Source organism: Sesamum indicum, linkage group LG9 (genome assembly GCF_026168435.1).
Source record: "Sesamum indicum cultivar Baizhima isolate 11 linkage group LG9, ASM2616843v1, whole genome shotgun sequence".
Lineage (NCBI taxonomy): Eukaryota > Viridiplantae > Streptophyta > Magnoliopsida > Lamiales > Pedaliaceae > Sesamum > Sesamum indicum.
The window spans coordinates 24,647,097-24,669,826 of record NC_142665.1 but is presented as its reverse complement, the minus strand read 5'-3'; the positions used below and the strand labels follow the sequence as shown (position 1 = coordinate 24,669,826).

Genomic DNA, 22,730 nt, shown 5'->3' with positions numbered 1-22,730 from the left:
GGGTTAAGAGGGGGTGAACCCGGATTGAGGCTAAATACATGCACTTGATCAATGAAAACGAATCTATGCGGGTCTTTCACGGAACGCTATAAAACGACAACTCCTCCAGCGCAAAGCTGCTTTGCTGAGAGAGAGAGAGAGAGAGAGAGAGGAGAGAGCGGGTTCAGTGGTCACCTGAATTTGTGAACTCTCTTCTATCTCACAAATTTCACAAAAAATATCCTTCATTTCTACTCCTCATTCACAAACCTAAACCTAATGGCCGTCTCCAGCTTCGCCAAGGCATTTCCGTCATTTGAGTGCCGTTCGGATGCCGACTTCTCCCGTCCGGAGATTCCTTTTGTTGGATACTCGGGGAAGTCTAAATCGGCGACTTTTCGCGGCTACACCGGGGTGCATGCCTTGTCTTCGCTTATTTTCAGATTTCCTCCCAACTTCGTCAGGCAGCTGAGCGTCAAGGCTCGGAGAAACTGCAGCAACATTGGTGTCGCTCAGGTGGTGGCGGCTTCGTGGTCGAACAACCAAGGCGAATCCGCTTTCACACCGGCGGCTAAGGCCGTCGATGCGGCTGCAGCCGCCGTCGCGCCGGTTGAGGTTGACACCGGTTTTCAAGAGGTGGTCCCCCCGGCGGCTGAGGATCCGTCTTTGGATGGTGAAAATGTACAGCTTGAGGGTTTGCCTCCTTTCAAATACGCTTCTTTTTTGAATTCGGATGGCAGCGTTGCAATTCATGCTGGTACGTACCATGTGATCAAAATAGCTTAGAAACCCAAATAAATTCTGATATATTGCTGTTATTTTTAGGTATACCGTTCTCTATGAATTCCTGAATTTTAGTTCGTAGACCTGTATTTTGTTTTATGTAGTTAAAATATATCTTTTAGGAGAGAATGATCCTATTAGAGTTTTACAGTTGTCTGAAATAAGAGAATTTTGATAGATTGAGAGAGAGGTATAAACTTATGTTATACATTTACAATTAGAATATGCACCTCATTACCGTAGGTATACAGTTTGTGATCTTTTTAATTTAATGAACTTTTGATGTAGCTTATATCTGAACCAGTTAGGAAGAATGATTTTAATTGGCCTGGCTACTGGTCACTAGCTATTTTACTAGCAAGTGAAATGATTTTAATTTTTTAAATTATCCTTTCTAATTGCACATTGTTGAAACCAATTTAAGTATTGCACTTGCTAAAGAGCGGGGTTCTCTGTTCTTACGTATTTCGGATTTCATTGATTTGGCCAGGTGAAAGATTGGGTCGTGGTATTGTTACTGATGCTATTACTACCCCAGTAGTTAATACATCTGCTTATTTCTTCAAAAAAACTGCCGATCTCATTGATTTTAAGGTATGTTCAGGTATTGCATGATAAATACCATCACTTTGTTGATGGGAAAGAGCGTGAGAACTTTTTGAAATTTCAAAGTTATTCGCCCTGGTGGTGTGAACCTCATCTATTTTCAACTAGTATAAGTTAGTAGAATGCAAAATGGTAGGTCAAAATCTATTCCATATCTGGGGGGAGTTGCAATTAGCTGAGAAGAAATGCTTTCAACTTTAAAACTAGCTTGGTCTGTGTCAAAACTAAGGCTTGTCAATAAAAGGCTTATCTGTTTCACATTTACATCTGCTACGGAACTTGTTTGGCCCCTTGTTTAAACTAAACTAGATTTTGCTAGTCCCCTAGAAACACTTTGTTTCACTGTAAATTGAGGTGGATGTAAAAAAATCAGCACCTCCTTGTTCTGTTGGCAGGAAAAAAGACGTGCAAGTTTCGAATATGGACGGTACGGGAATTATACTACTGTTGTTGCAGAGGACAAGATAAGGTCAGTGTGATGCTCCATTTAATTTCATCTTTCACTGTATATTTGACATGCATGCACAAGTAGATAACAAGTGGCCAACATTCTGTCTCCTTGAATCGCGGCAGTGCACTGGAAGGGGCTGAATCAACAATTATGATGGCATCTGGAATGTGTGCTAGCACTGTCATGTTGATGGCATTGGTCCCTGCTGGTGGGCATTTGGTCACTACCACTGACTGCTACAGGAAGACTAGGATATTCATTGAGACTATACTTCCCAAAATGGGAATCACTGTATGATCTTCCTACTCAATTACTTGAGTTCTTTGGTTTCTCTAGGGAAATCATTGAAGTTCATCATAAATTTGCTGGTTGAAAAGGAAGTTCAGAAAAAAAAGAAGAAAAAAGAAAAAATTGTCACTCAATTTGTTTCAGGAATAGTAACAAATAATTGGTGCATCATTGTTTTCATCATCATATGACTATCCATGACACAAACACGCGATTTTAGTTAAATAAAAGAGAAGGCAATGGAGAATAGATAGGCTTACTGATATGTACACAATGCACGCTGAACACTTCGACCTGAGCCCTAACTGACCTGATGTTTTTCTGTTCCATGATAAACAAAATGCAGTCCACTGTCATTGATCCTGCTGATATTGGAGGTCTGGAGTCTGCTCTAGAGAAGAACAATGTGAGTGTTGATTTAATTCTCTTTGTGCATTCTGTTTGGTTATCGTTTGCTTTCCCCATTAGCAGCTTATTGATGAAAGCATATATGACCTTGCAGGTCAGTCTTTTCTTCACAGAGTCTCCAACGAATCCCTTCTTGAGATGTGTTGACATTGAGCGAGTGTCCAAGCTTTGCCATGAAAAAGGAGCCTTGGTTTGCATAGATGGGACATTTGCAACTCCTCTTAACCAGAAGGCCCTAGCTCTTGGGGCTGATATTGTTATACACTCTGCAACTAAATTCATTGGGGGCCACAATGATGTATGTTCGTTTTGATCCATACAGATTCTATATATAGTCTTTATACACATCAGGGGCGTCATTATTATTAGCATAAGATGTCTAAATATTAAACCATGCATTTGTCTTTCAGGTTCTTGCAGGCTCTATCAGTGGACCTGAGAAGTTGATTTCTGCTGTTCGTAACTTGCATCATATCCTGGGCGGTGCTCTTAATCCTGTAAGTTGTCTTGTCTTGATATGCTGTCTTACTGTTGTTGCACTGTCTGAGTACTTTTCAGATAGTGCAGTTTGAGTTTGTATCACAAGTAAGCATGGTAAAATTTGCCCTCTTTTGTCAGAATGCTGCATATCTTCTCATCAGAGGCATGAAAACGCTGCATCTTCGTGTACAGCAACAAAACTCAACAGCACAAAGGATGGTCGAGATTTTAGAGGCACATCCCAAGGTATTCGATGGCTTTAAAATTTATTTGACATCTGTAAACGTGAATTTAAACCTTTCCCGTTGGCTATTATCTAAATCATGTTTCTTCATTTGTTTGTCCCAGCCTCACCACAGTATCCTGTAGTTGTATTTTGCAGGACACTTCCTGATTCCTATTAATAATTTTTCTTTGCATCATTTTTTCTGATGATCACACTTTTGATTATTTTTATGACAGTAGCTGTATTCTCTCTTATGCTTCTCGTAACCTATCATGCTGGTGATGACACGCTATGGTTGACTTGTTTTATTATGTATGGTTGACTTGTTTTATTATGTTTGCAACAAATATTTCTCTTTGTAATTTTCCATATTTATATCCACAATACTTTGCTATGGTATGACCAGTGTGGCCTGTGCCTGAGCTAGTTGATTCTCATTATACCTGGAGATTGGCTGATTAGCATCGAAATGACATACGTTGTTATAGAATAAGTAGATTTTGCCCTTGATGCTCCTTATTTTCTTAGGTCTTCCTTTCCTGGACAATTGTAACAACTGATATTTGACTGACATGAATTGCAGATTAGGCGTGTGTATTATCCAGGCCTGGCTAGTCACCCAGAACATGAACTTGCTAAGAAGCAAATGAATGGTTTTGGTGGCGTAGTTAGTTTTGAGGTCAGTATTTGTAAAGCTATAGCTAGCTTGTTACTGGTTGTTTCTGGATGAAGCAATTACTCAAAAATTTCAGTCGTGACGGAATTTAAATAGGTTGATGGAGACCTGCTGACTACCGCAAAATTTGTTGATGCACTGAGAATTCCGTACATTGCACCTTCCTTTGGAGGTTGTGAAAGCATTGTGGATCAACCAGCTATAATGTCTTATTGGTGCGTCCTCTACTTACTTCAATAACTAAGCCTGAAGCACGCGTAAAATTTTTATTAATTCTAGATCTTGTTCACAATTTTGACAATGCTATCTCTATGATTTGGAACAGGGATCTTCCCCCGTCGGAGAGGGCCAAGTATGGCATCTTGGACAATTTGGTTCGCTTCAGCTTTGGAGTGGAGGACTTTGAGGACTTGAAAGCTGACATTCTTCAGGCACTGGAGACCATATAGGCGTCTAAATTTCTGCTGATTGTTTTGTTATCTTTCTCTCTAGCATTTATTTTTCCTTCTATTAGTATTATTCTGTTGATGTTTTGGTGTTTGACTGCTGTTGAGCATGAAGCCTTATTTGAATTGAGGATCATCAAATGAATGATCCATCAATGGATGGCGGTGGTTGTTTGTTCTTATCATGCTGTTGTTGTGATTGAGGGGTCTGATTGAAATGGATTTGAAATCTAATAAGAGGTGAGCTATGCATGCTCTACAGCCGACTGCTTTTTATTGTTCTTGCTCAGAAGCATTACTTGGATCATAGATCGTTACACTGTCTTGTTATTTCTTGACCGATTACTAGCATATACTGAGACATGATAACAATACTACCACCAAGTAACTGGCATACTGAAAGCTGATAAATGATGAAACAATAATACTTGTATCAACATACATGGCCTTGGGTGTCCGCTCCAGACACAACCTACAACTAACTAGTTATATTGATAGTAGAAGAAAGAGAGAGAATAGGTCATAGGTATGGTGGGGGCGCGGGGGGTAAACAGAAGCAAGTGACGCAAATATAAAGAAAGGGAGCCGAAAGGTAAGAGGGGACGTGGACACCACGAGCACACCCACACACCCACACCACATTGAATGTATCGTAATCCTTCATCGGCATCAAAAAAGCAAGGATCACAAACCCCGCTACTGCCATGATTTTCTGCAGGATATTCTTCCACGCATTCTTTGTATTTCCTTGTTGGAATCTAGACTTGGAATATGCCCAGAATCTCTTTCTTTCTCTAACTATTATACACACATATATATATGTATATATATTATTTAGTTTTCATCATGATCAAGAACGAAACTCAACCAACTGTGATTTCAACTCTTTCCCTTGCAAATTAATAATTCCTTCAAAATATAATTTTGTAAAAAAGAAATCATTAATTCAATCAAATTTAGTTAATAAAAAAATTAGTAGCACAAGCAAGCAAATAAAAGCCTTTTTGTACTTTAGTGGTGTCTCATATGGAAAAACAAGTATTACGTAGTTGCATGTCCATGTAGGGTGGGTAGGTGAGCAAGTCATTCCATTTGAAATGCTTAATTTGGGTATTGGCGTTCCTCCTCTTATGCCAACAAAGTTACCACCCAGCGCCAGCACATTGTAAAAGATTAATAACAAGATTGTTAGTATGTCCCTTTCCCTGCAATTTACAATTTGCAATTTGCGGTGCAGGCAGTTTTCTTGAAATAAAAAACTAGTGTACCTGTCATTACAATAGTAAACTCAGCCATTAATAAGTATTACAACTTGGTTTTTACTTTGAGATAGAAGATAGATAGATAGATAGAAATTCCCTCCCTTCAAATCCAAAAAGCATATTCTTTACAATTCCTAGGATTTATTTGCCTTCTTTTTGTCTAATTCTTTGTTTGATTTCGTCCCTTCCAGCAAAGCAATCCTCCATGTCCCAGGAATATCCCACTACTTCCCCACACCCCACCACTGTTTTTCTTTCTTGTATATATATATATATATATATATATATATATCCAGCACTCTGTGTAATATATTTGTGTATGAATGAATGAGCATACCAGTACCACATGATCTCTTAAAGTCAATCTTAAGATTAGATTAGATTCCAAAAGCAAATTCTTCTTCTTACCTTTTCTCTATAATTTTTATTCCTTCCTAATTCCCCTATTTTTTTCAAACACATACAAACAGCGAAATTAATATCGGAATTGAAGATCGGAGAAGATATGAAGTTCGGCAAAGAATTTTATATGCACTTAGCAAAAACCATACCGGAGTGGAGGGACAAGTATTTGTGCTACAAGCCCTTGAAGAAGCTGCTCAAGAATCTTCCTCCTGCCCCGCCCTTGCCCTTGCCCTTGCTTCGTCAATGGTTTTTGACCATTCTGTACGAGGAGCTTGAAAAGTTCAACGATTTCTACGTCGAGAAGGAGGAGGAGTTGATCATCCGCTTCGAGGTTCGTCTTTCTCCCCTTTTTCTTTTTACTTCCTTCTCCTCTGTCTAATTTGATTATTGTTTCTCCAGGTTTCTGGTTTGTTGTTTTATCAAAGTTATCGACTTTGCCGTGTAGGCTATGAGAAATGCCTTGATTTGAAGATGGATTAACATATTGAGTTTTAGTCAAAGAGTTTATCGCTTAAATACAATGAAAATTGAGGTAGCACATCATCATTGGAAACTTGAGCATTGTATATAAAGAAAAAGTGGCCGTTCTTTTTATATTTATCAAGAAATTACATTTTTCCCCTATAGACACACACACGCACAAAAGCTGTGGATTTCATTTATGTAATATGTTTTTGGGTGGCCAAGAAGTGTGTGCATATGGTGTAGGGAGACGGGATTTAAGAATTTACTCCTGAAACTCTGGTAGCTTCCCCTTTTCAACGTAGAAACCGTCGAACTTTTCTGACTCATCAAGTTGAATTGAACCTGCAAGATGAATTTGGTTTCAAGTGCAGATATGTTAATTGCAATTTCATACTAGGAGGTCTGAGTTAGATTCATGATGTTTGGAAAGGAAAGTGATGGTAGGTGCATGAGAAGCTAACTAGCATTGATGGTATTTATTGGAATGAGACAAGACTGAGGAAAGTTCTGTTGGAGTCTACTTTCCTCTTAACATTATGTTGACAGAGTAGTGGATGTGAAAAACATGAATTATAGTACTTAAGTAAGTGGGCATCAGTCTTTGAAGTTGGAAGGTCTAAAAGAATCTCCAAGGGTATATTCCAATTTCATGGGATTTCTTTATGTGACCTGACTGGAATTTGGTAACTGCAACACATGTCTATAAATGGGCTCCAGATGTGCCAATATAGTTATTTGTTTATGGATTCTTTAGGGAATATGCTAATGTCTATGCCAACGAAAAAGGGGCAAAAATTGGAGCTGAAAGTTTGTTTTAGTTCCACCAGGAAGTGTTTTTTTGCTGCCAGCTTGTGAATGTAATAATTTCAACTTCAGAAAAGCTACAGACCCTCAGCTTGACGGATACTCTGTTTCATGAGCTTGAGCACTTCAGGTGGGCGAAAAATTGATACTCTGAAGGAGCCTTAGATACAGAGGGAGAGTGGTAAAAAAGATGAAGTTGGTAAATTTGTGCTACCTCAAGTTTGACATAGATAATTTATTTTCAGCAGTTGCATTTGGAACTGTTGAGTTGCAGATGACTGTAGAGACCTAAAGGTTGAACCTGTTAAAAAATTATGATGCATTCAATTTAATTACGCTAGGTCTTCGATCGTCACATCGCAGTACAATGTACTTTGGGAATTTTTAATTAGAAAATAATCTTGCCTAAAACTCGACACATCAAGAATATCTGTGGCATATTCGGTTCTGTTTAAATTATTGTTTAATTGGCCTGAGAGATTGCTTAATGCATGTGTACTCCTGATGCCATTCGGACGCGTTGACTCTAGAGTCCTTTGAGCGACCTAGGATTATTTCTTCAGAAACTAGTGGAAGTAGAATATCTGTGTGTTATATTGGACCTCGGTCCTTCAATTCATCTCTTCAGCTTATAATCTGAACATGCCTCTTTTTCCTGAACATGCTATGCAATAGAGGAGATAATAGATGAACTAAGCAGTAATTTCCTGCTATTGATATTATGAAGGCAGTACTCCCCACCCTTCCCCTCTTCTGCCAGGAAAACAGATAAATGAAAATAATTAACTAGTCTAGCCACAACATTTAGCTATTTTAAATAATTTCAGTCTTGGAGCTTCTTAACGGACCTTAATCCACTAGTCCAGCATTGTATTCCAAATTTCTGGTATTGTTATGATAATATACAGATTCTGCTCATAGAGCTTTTCGGTGTTGTGTTCCTTTTGTTTTCTGGTTGTAATGGAAGCCATCAAGCAGGTTGGAAGAACTCTGTGTATGTCACATGCTTAATCATATTAAAGCATCATTCAATGACAAAGTTATGTAAGCAACATGGTTTTTGATTATTGTCCGCTGCTCTTGTCTCAGAAACTAAAGAGAAGAATTGAGCAAGTGAAGGAGAGGGGAAACTACAATGGAGTGTTTACCTCAGAGACTGAATTTAGTGAAGATATGACGGATATACGTAAGGGGTTTGTTGCCATCCACGGAGAGATGATTCTTCTCCAAAACTACAGCTCCCTTAACTTTGCAGGTGAGAAACTGCTTCCTGTTTCGTTCTTCTGTATTATTTAGATGGGTTGTTAAAAAGGTTCTTTTAACTTCAGTTACGATCACAGGTATAGCTTCTCTTGTACTTATGTGTGTTCTGTTGTTGCTGGCATGTCTCTTTAGGTCTCGTTAAGATTGTGAAGAAATATGATAAACGAACTGGGGAGTCGTTGAGTCTACCTTTCTCTCTGCTTGCCTCTAACCAGCCCTTCTTAATAACTGAACCTCTATCAAGATTAGTTTATGAGTGCGAGGCGAATCGCGAGATCCTCTTTCCACCGAAAGCAGAGGTTGTAGAATCAACTGCTGTTACAGGGAAGATAAAACATGCTGATATATCAAATGTTTCCTTGATCGGTGAAGAAACTGCAGTTATATACCAGAGCACCCTTGCTGCATTAACTGCCATACAGGGCCTCAAAAAGCCGAGTTCCACCTATAATCCTTTATCCATGTCATATATCTTTGGAAGTGAAGATGATGAGGGCACCGGGGCTGTAACTGCAGAAAACTCACCTCGTCACTCTTGGTGACTGCGCATGAGGTAGAGATATCTGTTCCGCCAAACAAGACTTTTACCCTCTTGTGTTTGTGATTGGTCATTCCTCTCGAATTTACTGTACTGTTTGCATATTACGCAGCCAAATTCTACAAATATGTATAAATATGCTGTGCGCAATAAGCTGCCAATAATGTACCATTGTTGACAAATTTGGATTCTATTTCTATTGCGAGTGGACTTGCGTGGTCTCAAGGGCAAATTCGCAAGACCATACACAAGGCCAATATGTCTATACATTTTTATTGGCAGATTCTCAAAATAAAGGAATAAAAATACCACCCACATATTAAGGTTACAGATTTTCGAATTTTAATGCATATTCATCATTTATGAAATATATTTTCTTTCCCTAATTTAAAATTATTTTACCAAACGGAAAAATAGGATTCTTATTAGATTTCCAGAAACAAATATAATTGATCTGAATTTGCGGCTTGATAAGTTGTCCACCATTTACTGCATAACTATTCTTGTTCACCTCAAGTTCCCAGGTTTAGACCTCTTGGTCTTGGCTCTTGATGACAGCTATAACTACTCTGTCGCGTCGCGTACATACAAATCCCAACTTTTTCCTTTTTGTAACAAAAAACAAATAAATACTGTCGACAAAGCCTCATATTAACCATTATTTGTCTGTACATCTCTCACTCTTCTCTCAAGAAATCTAAACAATGCAAAAGAATTCCAACTCTCATGTGATTTTCTTCTGTATACAAAGAATCTGTAATGTGTTCATGTACTGTCACATAATCTTTTCATCTTCGTAGTGAAATGGCAAGGGTACTGATTTGAATGCTCGATATCTGCCTACGTTGTTGAAGTGCTCGTTCTCCAACCTGTCCAATCAAAACTCATCCTCATTAACATCAGACCTCGACAGTTTGATGTAATCCAATGTATGAATCACCATTCAAACCTGAAGAAGTTCCATATCCCACGGCGGAGTATCTCCAAGCAGGCAACCACTGCAACCATGGCTCGCCTGTGGAGAAATGGTGCTTCATGGAAATCAAGAACCAGCTGCATCCATACAAGTCTTAGAAGAATGTTCACTACCTGCAATTTGAAACTATATCGTATTAGCATGGTTTGTTGAAGAAGCATCACAAGTTTAATCACTCCAAAGATTTTAAACCATAATGAGACGAGACGAATACTCACTATTGCCACAAAGTATACAGCCTTGTTTGATATCAACAGCTTATCTCTGAGCCATGGATTTCTGGCATTCCTTTGCAGAAGACCCCAATCTATGACAATGTCCCAGTATGTGTTATAGACCGTGGTAACTCCTGAGGTTGATGCCGCCATGACTTTCCAAAACGGTCCTCTCCTAAGATCGTATATTGTCCTCATGACGAGCGCCACTATGGTGGAGAAGTACTTTAGGCAGTTTAGCCCTTGCATGGTATCTTTCTCCTCAAATAGGCGGCGAAGGCACTGAATTTATTAGAGCAGCTAAGAGTTAGGTTGCTATTTGAATATAGAGAAGATTGAACACAAAATTTGTGTTGATCCACAAATTTAACTTACCTGAAGGGCCCGTGACCAGAAAGGGATGATGGCGATGACAATATATAGAACTTCATATACATTGCTTTCGAGGCACCTGTTTGATCGTTTTTTGAAGTCTCCCCACCCGTAGTAGCAAACATAGAATTGCAAACTTCTGAAAGCCTGAACCTGAAATACATGAAGACCGGAATATCTCCTTGATAAGCAATAATTGCTAATAGTTGTTTTCTAATTTAAGAGTGTGGATTGGGATTGATGTATATCTCTATACGATAGTATACAGTTATTATGAGGACAATGTCGCACCTGGCTTGTTAACTGGTCTGCCAAGAAGAAATCAGAAAGAGTAACCTACAAAAACAGCCAGTCAGAGATGATGATGAGGTAACAATATCAGTTTACATCTACTTTCTTCTTCTTTTAGAAATCTGAAGCACCTTGTACAGCGGGGCACAAATACAGTGCCATGCGCACCGAAGGAGAAAAAAGCGGCTTGAACGGTAAATGATGTTGAAAGGACAGAAGGTTATAAGAAGCACAACCTGTAAGGAATATCAGAAAAATCCGAAGACGGTTGTTCAATTAAGGATCTTAGAGGGAAAAGTGTTACTAGGAAATAAGGTTCTGCATCTTTCTAGTACTAATTCACATACTACGAGGAGAAAAAATAGATGCAAACTTACAGTGACTAGGCCTAGAGGAACCAGTTCTGTTAGTGCTTCAAAACTTTGTGTTCTTGGATCCATCTCCATGTCGAGGTTTGAAAGTACAGCAGCTAATGCAAGTACAGAAAGGCCAGAAGCAAGGAGGAAAACCTCTCTAAAACCTAATTCTGTTCCTGGTTTAAATCCAAATATAAAGGGGTAGTTGACTTTGAATCGCCTCCAAAGGTATGTGTTTGATCCATACATGATCATGTGTAGGACAATGAATCCAAACAAGCTGCAGCAATGAAAAATTATCCATTACTATTATGAAGTAGATTATCCTCATTCACTTATTCCAGTGGTGGAGAAACGAGGAAAAAAGCTCTGCCATTGCCGGCTTTGTAAGTAGCTAAAACATTTATACCTGTAGAGTGGAAATATATTATCCATGTACTGCCCTCGTCCCTCATGATTAAGAAGATTCCGGGCATGTATGGAGACAATAATAGCAGCAACCAGTGCTATTGAGCAACCAGTAAAAAGACCTGCAGGGGAAATTAACCAATCACTTCATCGCAATCATTTGAAAGAATTTCATATCAATACTGTATTTCAATGGGCAAAGAGTACATATTATATGTGCTGAGATTGCTGAAAGGATGACAAGTTCCTTTCTGCACAACTTACCAAGGAAAAACGTTGTTCTGTGTCTCTCCTTTTTATGTCCCGGCCTCAAAGATTTCATTCCTTTTCTGCGATTGCCATTTGCAAAGTGCTTGATGAATGTGGCTTCTAGTCTTTCTATGAGTTTGTTAACCTGGGAGACCAGATGAGAGCAAAAAATGAAGACCAAACAGTCTTGAATTTGAACCCTCGTAGAAATTAATAGCACGTCTTCAAGTACAAACCTCGTCAGAGGTGCCAAGATAAGATTTGTCAACCATCTCCAAGTAAGATTTTGAAGCACTCCTTGAAGTGATCTGCAAGCAAATAAGTCGATAAGTGAGAGCAAAACATAAGGAAATAACATCATTTCTCTTTGATTGAGTAGGAATTTAACTACCTTGTCATACTTCTTCATGATCTTGGAGAGTGCAAGCATATTCAAGAAACTGGCGCACAATACAGCAAAAATGTCAGTCTACTTCAATCACTGGAAAGGTAACAGGCTAACAATTGAGAGAAACTTTTTACCAGTAGCTTTTCAGAAGTCGAAGCTGTTGGTAAAATTCGATGAAGGCCTTCCTCAATTTTTCTTCTGCTTTTGTCAGCTCCTCCTTGCTGAATGATGGGTCTGATTTTGAACTCTTGATAACATTTCTTAAAGTCGAGACTGGAGTGTCGGGATCAACGTTTATTTTTACATGATCCAAAACATCTATAGAAGCAGGCCTAAAGCTTCGACCGTCCTTCCTGTTCTTCTCGGCGCTCACCTGTTCACCTACAGAATTGCCCTCAGTGCTCATCTCAACTTCTTGGATTACATCCATTCGTAGTCCTCCTTTTCAACGTTTGAAAACAGAAGAATAATTGAGAATGGAGAAGACTACTCAAGAACGAAACATGAGACCGTTACAGTAACTTCAACTTCTTTTATCAAAGAAAAAAAAGAGCAACAGTCTGCAAAAGTTTCTTTCTGCCTTACCTTGCTTCACACCATTGACTGATGCAATAACAGTTGCAGGAGCTGAGTTCCCAGCAGTTGCTGCAACCCTGACTTCTGCCGGAACAAATCCCTCTCCCACATAAGGCTTCTCCACCCTTATCCTCAAAGCAATAAGTGCGTCCATCTGTTTGCTCAGCTCCTCCGCCTCTCTCTTCACTTCCTCCACCTTTCCCTTATAAAACTTCACCACTTTATTGAACTCCGCATCCAGTTTCCTGAAGAACATGAGCTCGTATTCTCCGCCTTCTTCCGATGACCTCAAAAACATGGTCTGGTAATAATAATCAGAGCCCTCTTGCTCCACCGCACTCACCAATATCACTTCATCCTCACTCTTCCTCGGGGATCCCCTCAGGCCAGTCAGCCCGCTGAATGCCCTGTACATGGTTAGCCTCCTCGTCAGGGAGCGTTGACGGGCCGCAGGGCCAGGGGATGATGGCAATGCGTGATTCTTTCTGAACCTCAAGAGATCTTTCAGCAGTTTCTTGAGTTCGTTGTAATCCACGTATGCTGCCTGCCATTCTTGCACCATTTGGGAAGCTAATTCCTTCCCAAACTTCATCTTTGCTAAGTTTCAAGACAAACAAAATCCAATTCCGAGTTCTCGATGATTCTGAAGATGTTTGGCTCTGAGTTCTTGGTGGTGGTTGGCAATGGCGATCCAAAAATAAAGACAATTAATGACGCGTGATTTTGCAAATGCAAACTTGATAGGTAGAATATTTGAGACAAGACGAAATCTTTTGATTATTGTGTTTTCTTGTAATGAAAATCTACTACCCACCATTCTACTTTATAATTCCAAAAAAGACAAGAAAGTGTCTTAGAGATTTGAACAGGATTTGGTCTAAAGATCTGTACCTCCATTCTCTACTCGTTTTCAACTGATTCATAATCATTTGCCATGACAGCTGCATTTTTGCTGTTTTTTAATTGTTTTGTTGTAATTGTATCATCCCTGTTCCCACCAAAAATGAAATTCAGTCTCCATACACATGTTTAATCATATTACTTGACAAAAACACTGTAATAAATGAAAATTAGTTGGATTTGTTACGCGCTTGATAAAGTAAAAACATCCAAGCTTCACATACAAATCTAAATAGAAACCTTTGTTCAATAAACAGTTTTTATCTGAATTTGATGATTGAATTCAAATCATACCGATAAAATCGTAATTATCATTTGATTGATATATAACTAAAAAAAAAAAATAGTATTCCCTAGTTGATTGAGTCTGACCATGTTGAATATGGTTTTTTCTCACCTCTATTATAATAAGTTGATATTCAATTTTAATTACATTACTTAATTGAAATATAATTTATTTTGTGGCTAATCCGCCAAAAGTCAAATGTATTTGATGGTACAACTTCCTAATTTGCTACTTTAATAGATGGTAATTATCTAACAACAGCTTTCTTATATTAATTAAAGAGTCTTGTTGACAAGACGGCAACCCAATATTATAGTCATTATCATCATAAAGAAAAATTGACTTTTGGACATGCAGCATGCGACGCCCCCATTGCCTCTTTTTTTTCAACCCAAAAGTTCACTGTCTCTGTACATCACCAAATTCACTGTCATTCAAAGTGGTTAAACAGCTGTTAAACAGAGATAAAGTAATACAGAAATACATGGTCGGTTGCATCAATCTTGGAGGTACCACGTAAATGTGATTGACATGCACTTATTTAGAAACCAGTCAACTTATCCAACTTGTTGCTATTTCTATAAAAATTGAATAGGGAAAGGGAAACATTATTTGTTTGCAAGGATATTAATTTAATTGCATTCTCGCTCTGTCCAAAGTTGAGTTGATTTGGTCGTTTTGAACAGCAAGTTGGACGAGGAGACGTGTTTTTGTGTAAGATGACAAGAACAATAACTCACTTAATTTTATTAGCGTACAGATGCTGCTGCTAATGATATTTGCTGCCAAGGCTGATATTCTTGCTATTCTTAACCCACCCCATGCTTTTCGCTTTGAGTTGCATATTGTATATTTGCTCAAAAAGGGTCTTCACATAGTTTTCTTACAATCACATGAACAAAGTATCAAATCTTCAGAACTGATACTAAATATTATGAGGAAACAATCAAAATTTTCACAACCTAGCAAAATTACTAGATGGGAAATAACTATCCAGGGCATCAATGAATCATCTTCCAATTCAAGTCCGTACACACCACCAGAGGCGTTGAGAAGACGTGCATCATTTACGAGGCAAACATACAAAAATACACACAAGATCAGCTCACATAGATGACAAACTGAGTAAAAACATAAATTACCAGATATCTGGGATTTTATTAAGTTTAAACATCACGAAGCATAAAGATTCACACACATAGTCCAGGCCTACATAAGCCATGCAAGTACTTCTTCATATTTATTTTCTGCATATGGCTACAACCCAATATGCTTAGAACACTCAAAACAAACATCATTCAGAAAAACACACACCAACTATTTATTTAGTATCTCAATACGGGATGATATGATCCTTGATCAGAATGCAGCAAGCATTACACTTAATCGTCATAGTGCTTGCGATGGTGATGGTGGTGGTGGTGCTTACTGCGACGCTTCTCATCATCATCGTCGTCCTCGTCATCATCTCCCTGCCAAATAAAGCATTGTATAGACTTAGAAGTTAAAGATTCACCAATACAGTACCAAAAGTTTGGCACTGATAAATCTAAGAAGTCTTTCTTCTACGGTTCTACCCAACAGTTCTTCATGGAATCTGAATTGAAGAACTGAAGTAGTTACATTGTCCAAATAAAAACATCATAAACTGATCCACTCCATTATTCGAATAACAACAGCAAGATTTATTGGATAGATCAGTGAGTGAACCAGCAAATGATTCTCAAATTTTCATATACAGCCACAGTATTTTTTATGGTATCAGCCAATTTGGGCCACCTATTACACTGCAACTTTTTACTCAGGAAACCTCTTTCACTCTACTTTCTTTCCTCAATAACATGGATATGCTGACGGTAATAACTCTTTTAATACATGTTGATGTATTGTAGGTACTAGTAATGACTCTATTCTTGGGCAATCAGTATGAGTGAATTCATTATAGTTACTAAACCAACTTTTACAAGGCCAAAGTTTTGATAACAAAGATTCGTATGTGTTAAAGTTACTTCTAATATTCTCTGTAACATCAGGATCATATGATTCCAAAGCTTATAATCAAGAAGCTAACAGAAAAAATGACAACATACAGACAGTATCAGAAAACAAGGACAGTCCAGTAGTAATCGATGTTTGCAATGATAAGCATCGCCCTTTAACTAATAACAAGAGATAACCGTATAGCACAAGAATCATGGTAATAAAGAAGAAGGGAACAGAAAATCTCACATATTTCTTTCGGCCATAGCCAGAATCATCATCATCACGCCTCTCATAGCTTGGCTTCCTGTAATCCTCTTCCTCAGACCTCCCATAGCTGGGCCTTTCGTACCCCTCAGTCTCATAAGTGGGTCGACCATAGCTTGGCTTCTCCTCTTCATACTCATTTCTCCGCCCATACCCATAACCGCCCCCGCTTTCCTCTTCCCCATACCCACTCTTCCTTCCATAGCCACCAGATCCAAACTCCTCGGACTCAGGCTTCCGTCCATAACTTGATCCGTACTCGGATCCACCGTATTCAGACTCGGGCTTCCTCCCGTAGCCGGAGCTGTACTCCGAAGTAGGTTCCTGGTACTCACTCTTGCGACCATACCCCGATCCGTATTCAGAGCTGGGTCTCTCATATTCGGGCTTCCTCCCATACTCGGATCCGTACTCTGAATCGGGCCTCTCGTACTCGGGTTTCCTACCATAACCGGATCCATACGACTGTTCGTATTCGGGCTTCCTCCCATACTCGGATCCGTATTCCGAATCGGGCCTCTCATACTCTGGCTTCCTGCCATACCCAGATCCATACTCGGATCCACCACCTGATCCATATTCACTCTCTCCACCATACCCACCACCTGGGCGAGGCTGGGAAGGTCGGGGCCTGGGGCGTGCGTAGCTCTTGTACTCATTGTCCAAAGCATCATCAGCGTAGGCGGAGGGCTCAGCATAGGAAGTATACTGCGGGCGATCGTAATCAAAGTCGTCGGAAGCGGAGGAGGTGTTGGGGTAGCAGGTCTCTTCGGAATGAGGGAGGGGGCGGCCGTAGGTCAAAGCGATGTCGTATCCACCGCCATAGGGGGTGGGATCGTACTCATCGAAGTCATCAACCTCGTCGCCGGTGTCGTGGTGGCCCTTGGGGAAGTAAGACATGGTTGATTGATCGGGTAATTTAGGATTCTGGATATCTGTGAGATGGGATGGGGATGTGATGGCCAATGTATGTATATATATAGTAGTAGTATATAATGGTGGAAATGGGCTTGGATCTCAGATTTATTACCACCACTATGTAGTAGTATAGTGTAGGAGAGATGTGGGCACGTGGACGTATGGCTACTATTCGGGTCCAATCCAATTCTTTATGGGTTGGGTCATTCACATTTTGCACCTTAAACGCCTAAAATCAAATAATTATTCACTCCATATTATATCTCACACATACTTCAATTTGCATGTGAAATGCGAAGTTGTACGGAGCCTTAACAAAGTTGATTGTAATTTAATTTGGAAAAAATTGGTGTATTGCATATGGGCTATGAGTGAGTTTTCTATAAATGCAATAATATAAATTTTCAGGACAATGTTGGGTGTTGAAGGGTCCCGCTTATGGCTCCCCGTGAAGTCTTGAACCATTAATAACTGGACACATCAGATGACTAAACTATTAAACTCAGATATGGTTGTCCTCTTCAATGCCTCCCATTCCCTTCCGTTCTTCGCCAGCCTCAAATTTTGATCTTCCCGAAGAAACAGCTGAAATGGGTGAGGTTGCGGCGGCGCAGTCATGCCGCAACGCCCTGTTACCCGGCCATTTCAAGGTATACCCGCTTAAGCTAAGTGCAAAATGGCAATGCAACGTTGGAAAAAGGTTGAGGGTAATGAAAGTAGAAGCTCAGATGGTGAATCCGTCTACTTACTCTTCCAGAATTTCCACCGACATCCCTTTATATGAAACTCCTGGGGTAACAACAAAGCTCTTAACTTGTGTTCATTAATGATTCAGTTGCTGTCTCCCTCTTTCATCTTTGTTATTAGCAAGATTTTCTGTTTACGGGGTTTAATTTAGAGTTTGAGTTTGAAACCGGCAGGCTTCGTTTGATGTGTATTTGGAAGATAAGCCCAGGGTTTTTAAAGCCATCTTTCCTGATAAACGTAGGAGCCAGCAACTCAATGAGGTTATCTTTCTTATTTCTTGTCCTTCACTGTTCTTCCTTTTCTTTTGGCTTTTTGGTTGGCAAAGTTATCCCTTTATTTTGGCTTCTTCCATTACAACTATATACCAAGTACCTTGGATTAGATTGTTTGATGCATTTTAATACTCAAAGAACCATGAATGCTAGATTATAAAAACTGTCCGTACCAGAACGTTTGGTCGCTGTATAGAGCAGATGAGGACACACCTCTTTGACAATCAAATTACCTTCATTTTGACAACTAATCACATTGTCAAACCAAGATGGGAAGGGGTTCTTAGGAATGGAATTGTGGGAAAAGGGGTCGCTGATTGTTATTACTTGTAGCAGATAGCAGGGAAATTACGCTTTAAATGATATCTTGGATGCCCAATCAAGACTTTTGTAACTGAACCTAGAAGTTTAACTTGCAATAGGGCAAATGATCAGAACATGAAATTAGGTGCTTGTAGCAACAATATATCCCCTGTTTGGTCCATATATTCGAATTTGGTTGAATATATTATGTGATCTCCTCTCACTTTCGTGGGTTTTGAGAACTCAACTATCAGAGAGTTTGAAGCAGCCAAGCTGCAGTAGTTGGTTAGTGTGTGTGTGTGTGAGAGAGAGAGATATTTATGATTTTGTATTAATCACATGCAGGAAGAGTGGAGAGTTCACATGCTACCAATAGAATTCCTATTCCTGACTGTGTCCCCGGTGATTGACATGAGGTTAAGATGTAAATCTTGTGGGAAGGGGTACCCACCTGGAGTTCCTCAAGATATTTCAAAGGTTCTTGAGCTTGACATTGTAAGTAAATGCACAAACATCTCAATGATCTCATCAACACCATTTGCTAGCGGTTACTGTTTTTGCCTCCAGCATTTCTTAACACCAACCTCTAGCAATCATCATGCAGATTAGATGGGAGCTCCAGGGATTGGATGACATGCTCAAGCCATCTCAATTTTCCCTTGGTGTAAAAGGGGCTCTGTACCCCGACAGACGCGGACCACGAAGCAGGCTGAAAGGTCAACTACAAATGAGTATAAGCTTCATCCTCCCTCCTATGCTTGCATTGGTTCCTGAAGATATTCGTCGAGATGTTGCAGAGTCGGTTAGACATCTGCCCTTGACTTGTTCTTGTTTCAGTATCGTTCTTTACTTTGGCTTAATTTTACACAGAGATAGATAAGAATATGTAGGATATGTTTCTGAAGTAAGGTTGCTGTGTGTTCTGCTTTGTGAATAGGTTCTCAAGAGATTGGTGGAGAACATGAAAGATAAAGTTAACGGCAGCCTGATTGCGGATTATAGCGAATTCAAGAGGGAAAGACCAAAGGCATTAGCATGAGCTCAGGATTTGATCTGATGGTCAATTCAGATAGTGATATACGTCTTCTTGAGGAACATATAAAGGCTGTTGAAAAGTGGAGGAAGTTTGAGGAACCCCCAAAATTTGTCACAGAATTCGTGTTTGTAAATGATTGAAGTTTTCTCCTGCTGTGCTTGCCTACGCCATTCTTTTGCTATGGCTTATTGAACAAAGTCCATCTGCCTCTGTGTTTCAATTCATTAACCACGCAAAAAAAAGAAAAATATATGGTCCTTTATAAAAGTAAGGAATGGAGATGCGGGGGATCGAACCCCGTGCCTCTCGCATGCAAAGCGAGCGCTCTACCATTTGAGCTACATCCCCACGACGTGAATTTGTAGAACAATTTTAACAAGTCCGTTTGGGTGCGGTCAAGTCACCCCATGCAACAACTCTCTAACTAGAGTGACTTGGCTTATCCACAATTCCACATCTTAGGCAGCATTAAGGCGACAAGAATGGCAGGATTATGAATGGGGAGTCAGTAAGCGTAACTGTTGCATAAAATGAAGTAACACATTTTGAAAATCCAATACATTGATCTCCATGTTTGTTCACGTTTCCCTGGATTCTATGGTCTAGGTCACCAGTAATCAGAACATGAACACAAACCATTCTTGAATGAGTGAAATCGATTGCGATCTCTTACAACTATTTCCCTATTGTAGATTTTCGACGCTATCTTCAATGCAGAATGACAATCTTGGCATATTCGCAAGTTCTTAAAAATATAAAGAGGAGTCCCAGCTTTTGTGCTAATTAGACCAAAACACACAGCCAACTTCTCACTATGAGCCAGCAAAGCTCGCTCCTTTTCCTCCTGCTCATTGGTATCATCATCCCCACCACCGCCGCCACCACCATATATGATCTGGGAGGTTGTGTCGGGTACATAACCGGCCAATTTTAGCTCCCGAATCATCTCATCCAACATCAAGTATATCTCGTTGATCCTTGGATGTGATTTCTCCCCTGCACTAAACTGGTGAATTTTTCCGTTGATATACATGGTACTAATTCCTGGAACTTTTCTGATTCCTTTGTCTCTTAGATCCCTGCGCAAAGAATCAGCTTTATCTATCTTGCCTGACAAAGCATACATGTTTGAGAGCAAGACATGATGCTCAGTGTTGTATGGATACATCTGAACCAGATCTCTTACAAGACGTTCCCCCAGCTCGTGCATTCTGTGCACGTTGCAGGCTCCTAACAAAGACCCCAGGACTACCTCATTTGGTCTCATTGGCATGCCTCGTATCACAGCCTCTGCTTCTTCGAGACGTCCAGACCGACCCAAAAGATCCACCATGCATGCGTAGTTCTCCATTGAAGGCCTTATGCCATACACATTTTCAAGGCTGTAGAACAATTGCCGACCTTCATCAACTAACCCAGAGTGACTACAAGCACTTAACACAGCTGTGAAAGTCACATCATTTGGTTTGGCCTCTTCTAACATCTGATCAAACATTTCCAAAACCATAGCACCCTTTCCATGCATGGCCAATCCACCAAGCATGGCATTCCATGTAACCACATTCCTCATATGCATAGACATGAATACTCGAATAGCAGTATTAATCCGACCACATTTAGCATACATATCGAGTAACGCCGTGCCAAACTTAACATCCGTTAAGGCATCTATTGTTGCTTTGAGTGCATATGTGTGCACCCATTTACCCATTACAACATCCCCCGACTGGGTACAAGACGATAACAATGAGCAAAGGGAAGCACAATTCAAGTGGAATCCATACTCAAAGATCATTTCTGTCAGAAGCCCAAAAGCCTCCTTATTAAACCCATTCTCTACGTACCTCGCTATCATTATAGTCCAAGCAATCTCATTTCTCTCCGGCATTTCATCGAACAAATTCTTCCCTCTCTCCAGTCCTTTCCATTTCATCACACCCCATAATAGCACAGTCCAGGAAACAACATTTCTTCCAGTCATCTCATCAAACAACGTCTTAGCATCGCCCATTAGCCCGCACTTGACATACATATCCATAGCAGCGTTCCCCGGTTTGACGCAAAAATTTAAACCCATTTTGATCATGCAAGCATGGACTTGAATTCCAAACACACTGTTTCCCACCTTAGAGCAAGTACTGAACACGGAAACCATTGTGATATCGTCGATCAATACCCCCTCCCTTCGCATGCTAACAAATAAACTAAGGGCATCCATGGATAACCCACCGCGGCTGTAACTGTCCATAAGCGTGGTCCAGTCGACCGTATCCTTCTCTGTTATGGGAATTTCATCGAACAGTTTGCGTGCCGCCAAGACATCTCCACAGGCAGCGTACATGTGCAGAATAATGTTGGGAAGAAATGTTTTCGGAAGGTTGAGGAGGCCACTCGTGATGGCAGTGGCGTGCACCTTCTTCCCTGTACCCAGACCTGAGTGTCGAGCGCAAGATCTCATCAGGGCTCGGCAATGGCGAGCCAGTGAAGAGGGAGTGGAGCATACAGCTGGCCATCTCATAAGAAAACCTACCACAGTAGTCTACAAATTCCAATGGAAGCGTCGAAATAGATGGACCGATTGTCCTCGTCAAATCTTATAGTGCTTCTAAGTTGTTGGAATTTCAATGTAATAGCAAGTAAATATACATTTGCCCAACATTTTCTTACTTTCTTATGGCCTTTTCAGTAGACCCGAGTGGATATTGAGAACTTAGAGATGCCGCGGAAATAATTAATGGCATGTAGTTATTTTTCAAAAGATTATTACTCACATCTAGTCTGACGGAATGGGGTGTACCAGACTTGTCATCGAATTTATTTTTTTTTTATTGTACATTAATTTTTAAATTGTACAGACACCAATAATACCTAAATATATTATATTTATCATGTGTCAAACTTGACCCGAATGAAAATTTCCCTTTTCACTCAACGTCTCAACCAATTGCATTGGCATGTGGACATTCTTGACTGTTGACATGTCTCTCTTTTCTTTTTATTTTTTAAATTTTTACCACAGATGTTTCCATTCAATGTTGAAGGTGAAATTTAACCCTATTCAGGAAGGGAGCCAAAGAATAGCTATGTCTTCTTAATAGAGCACTAATTGA

The 22,730-nt window shown here is 39.8% G+C and overlaps 6 protein-coding genes and 1 non-coding gene across 8 annotated transcripts; 3 read left to right on the top strand and 4 right to left on the bottom strand.

Moving 5' to 3' along the window:
- Positions 1-98: 98 nt before the first annotated feature.
- On the top strand, positions 99-4,604 carry LOC105177271 (cystathionine gamma-synthase 1, chloroplastic). The gene is made up of 11 exons (XM_011100352.3): positions 99-736; positions 1,253-1,356; positions 1,764-1,837; positions 1,942-2,110; positions 2,454-2,513; positions 2,610-2,813; positions 2,926-3,012; positions 3,134-3,241; positions 3,805-3,900; positions 3,994-4,112; positions 4,223-4,604. The coding sequence occupies exons 1-11, from the start codon at positions 259-261 to the stop codon at positions 4,344-4,346; spliced, it is 1,623 nt and encodes a 540-aa protein (XP_011098654.2). The 5' UTR covers positions 99-258; the 3' UTR covers positions 4,347-4,604.
- A 1,023-nt stretch (positions 4,605-5,627) lies between these two features.
- LOC105177272 (SPX domain-containing protein 4) lies at positions 5,628-9,262 on the top strand. Its single transcript, XM_011100353.3, has 3 exons — positions 5,628-6,341; positions 8,369-8,534; positions 8,675-9,262. Exons 1-3 carry the CDS (start codon positions 6,111-6,113, stop codon positions 9,082-9,084), a joined length of 807 nt encoding a protein of 268 aa, XP_011098655.1. The 5' UTR covers positions 5,628-6,110; the 3' UTR covers positions 9,085-9,262.
- A 448-nt stretch (positions 9,263-9,710) lies between these two features.
- Positions 9,711-13,741, bottom strand: LOC105177273 (EXS (ERD1/XPR1/SYG1) family protein). The gene is made up of 13 exons (XM_011100354.3): positions 12,921-13,741; positions 12,470-12,776; positions 12,339-12,387; positions 12,184-12,255; positions 11,963-12,092; positions 11,700-11,820; positions 11,312-11,570; positions 11,066-11,170; positions 10,935-10,979; positions 10,647-10,796; positions 10,275-10,553; positions 10,030-10,169; positions 9,711-9,949 (listed from the first exon to the last, which is right to left on the bottom strand). Exons 1-13 carry the CDS (start codon positions 13,501-13,503, stop codon positions 9,856-9,858), a joined length of 2,334 nt encoding a protein of 777 aa, XP_011098656.1. The 5' UTR covers positions 13,504-13,741; the 3' UTR covers positions 9,711-9,855.
- Positions 13,742-15,223: 1,482 nt separating this feature from the next.
- On the bottom strand, positions 15,224-17,319 carry LOC105177274 (glycine-rich protein). Its single transcript, XM_011100355.3, has 2 exons — positions 16,327-17,319; positions 15,224-15,569 (listed from the first exon to the last, which is right to left on the bottom strand). Exons 1-2 carry the CDS (start codon positions 17,242-17,244, stop codon positions 15,480-15,482), a joined length of 1,008 nt encoding a protein of 335 aa, XP_011098657.1. The 5' UTR covers positions 17,245-17,319; the 3' UTR covers positions 15,224-15,479.
- Positions 17,320-17,761: 442 nt separating this feature from the next.
- Positions 17,762-19,817, top strand: LOC105177275 (uncharacterized). 2 transcript variants are annotated; one of them, XM_011100356.3, is made up of 5 exons: positions 17,762-18,056; positions 18,183-18,269; positions 18,930-19,079; positions 19,189-19,386; positions 19,522-19,817. In XM_011100356.3, exons 1-5 carry the CDS (start codon positions 17,787-17,789, stop codon positions 19,621-19,623), a joined length of 807 nt encoding a protein of 268 aa, XP_011098658.1. In that variant the 5' UTR covers positions 17,762-17,786; the 3' UTR covers positions 19,624-19,817. The 2 variants fall into 2 exon arrangements, with proteins under 2 accessions (XP_011098658.1, XP_011098659.1); XM_011100357.3 differs by lacking the exon at positions 18,183-18,269.
- Positions 19,818-19,895: 78 nt separating this feature from the next.
- TRNAA-UGC (transfer RNA alanine (anticodon UGC)) lies at positions 19,896-19,968 on the bottom strand. The gene has a single exon. It is a non-coding gene; the product is annotated as a tRNA-Ala (tRNA).
- Positions 19,969-20,146: 178 nt separating this feature from the next.
- LOC105177276 (Pentatricopeptide repeat (PPR) superfamily protein) lies at positions 20,147-22,395 on the bottom strand. The gene has a single exon (XM_011100358.3). It carries the CDS (start codon positions 22,136-22,138, stop codon positions 20,228-20,230), a length of 1,911 nt encoding a protein of 636 aa, XP_011098660.1. The 5' UTR covers positions 22,139-22,395; the 3' UTR covers positions 20,147-20,227.
- Positions 22,396-22,730: the final 335 nt, after the last annotated feature.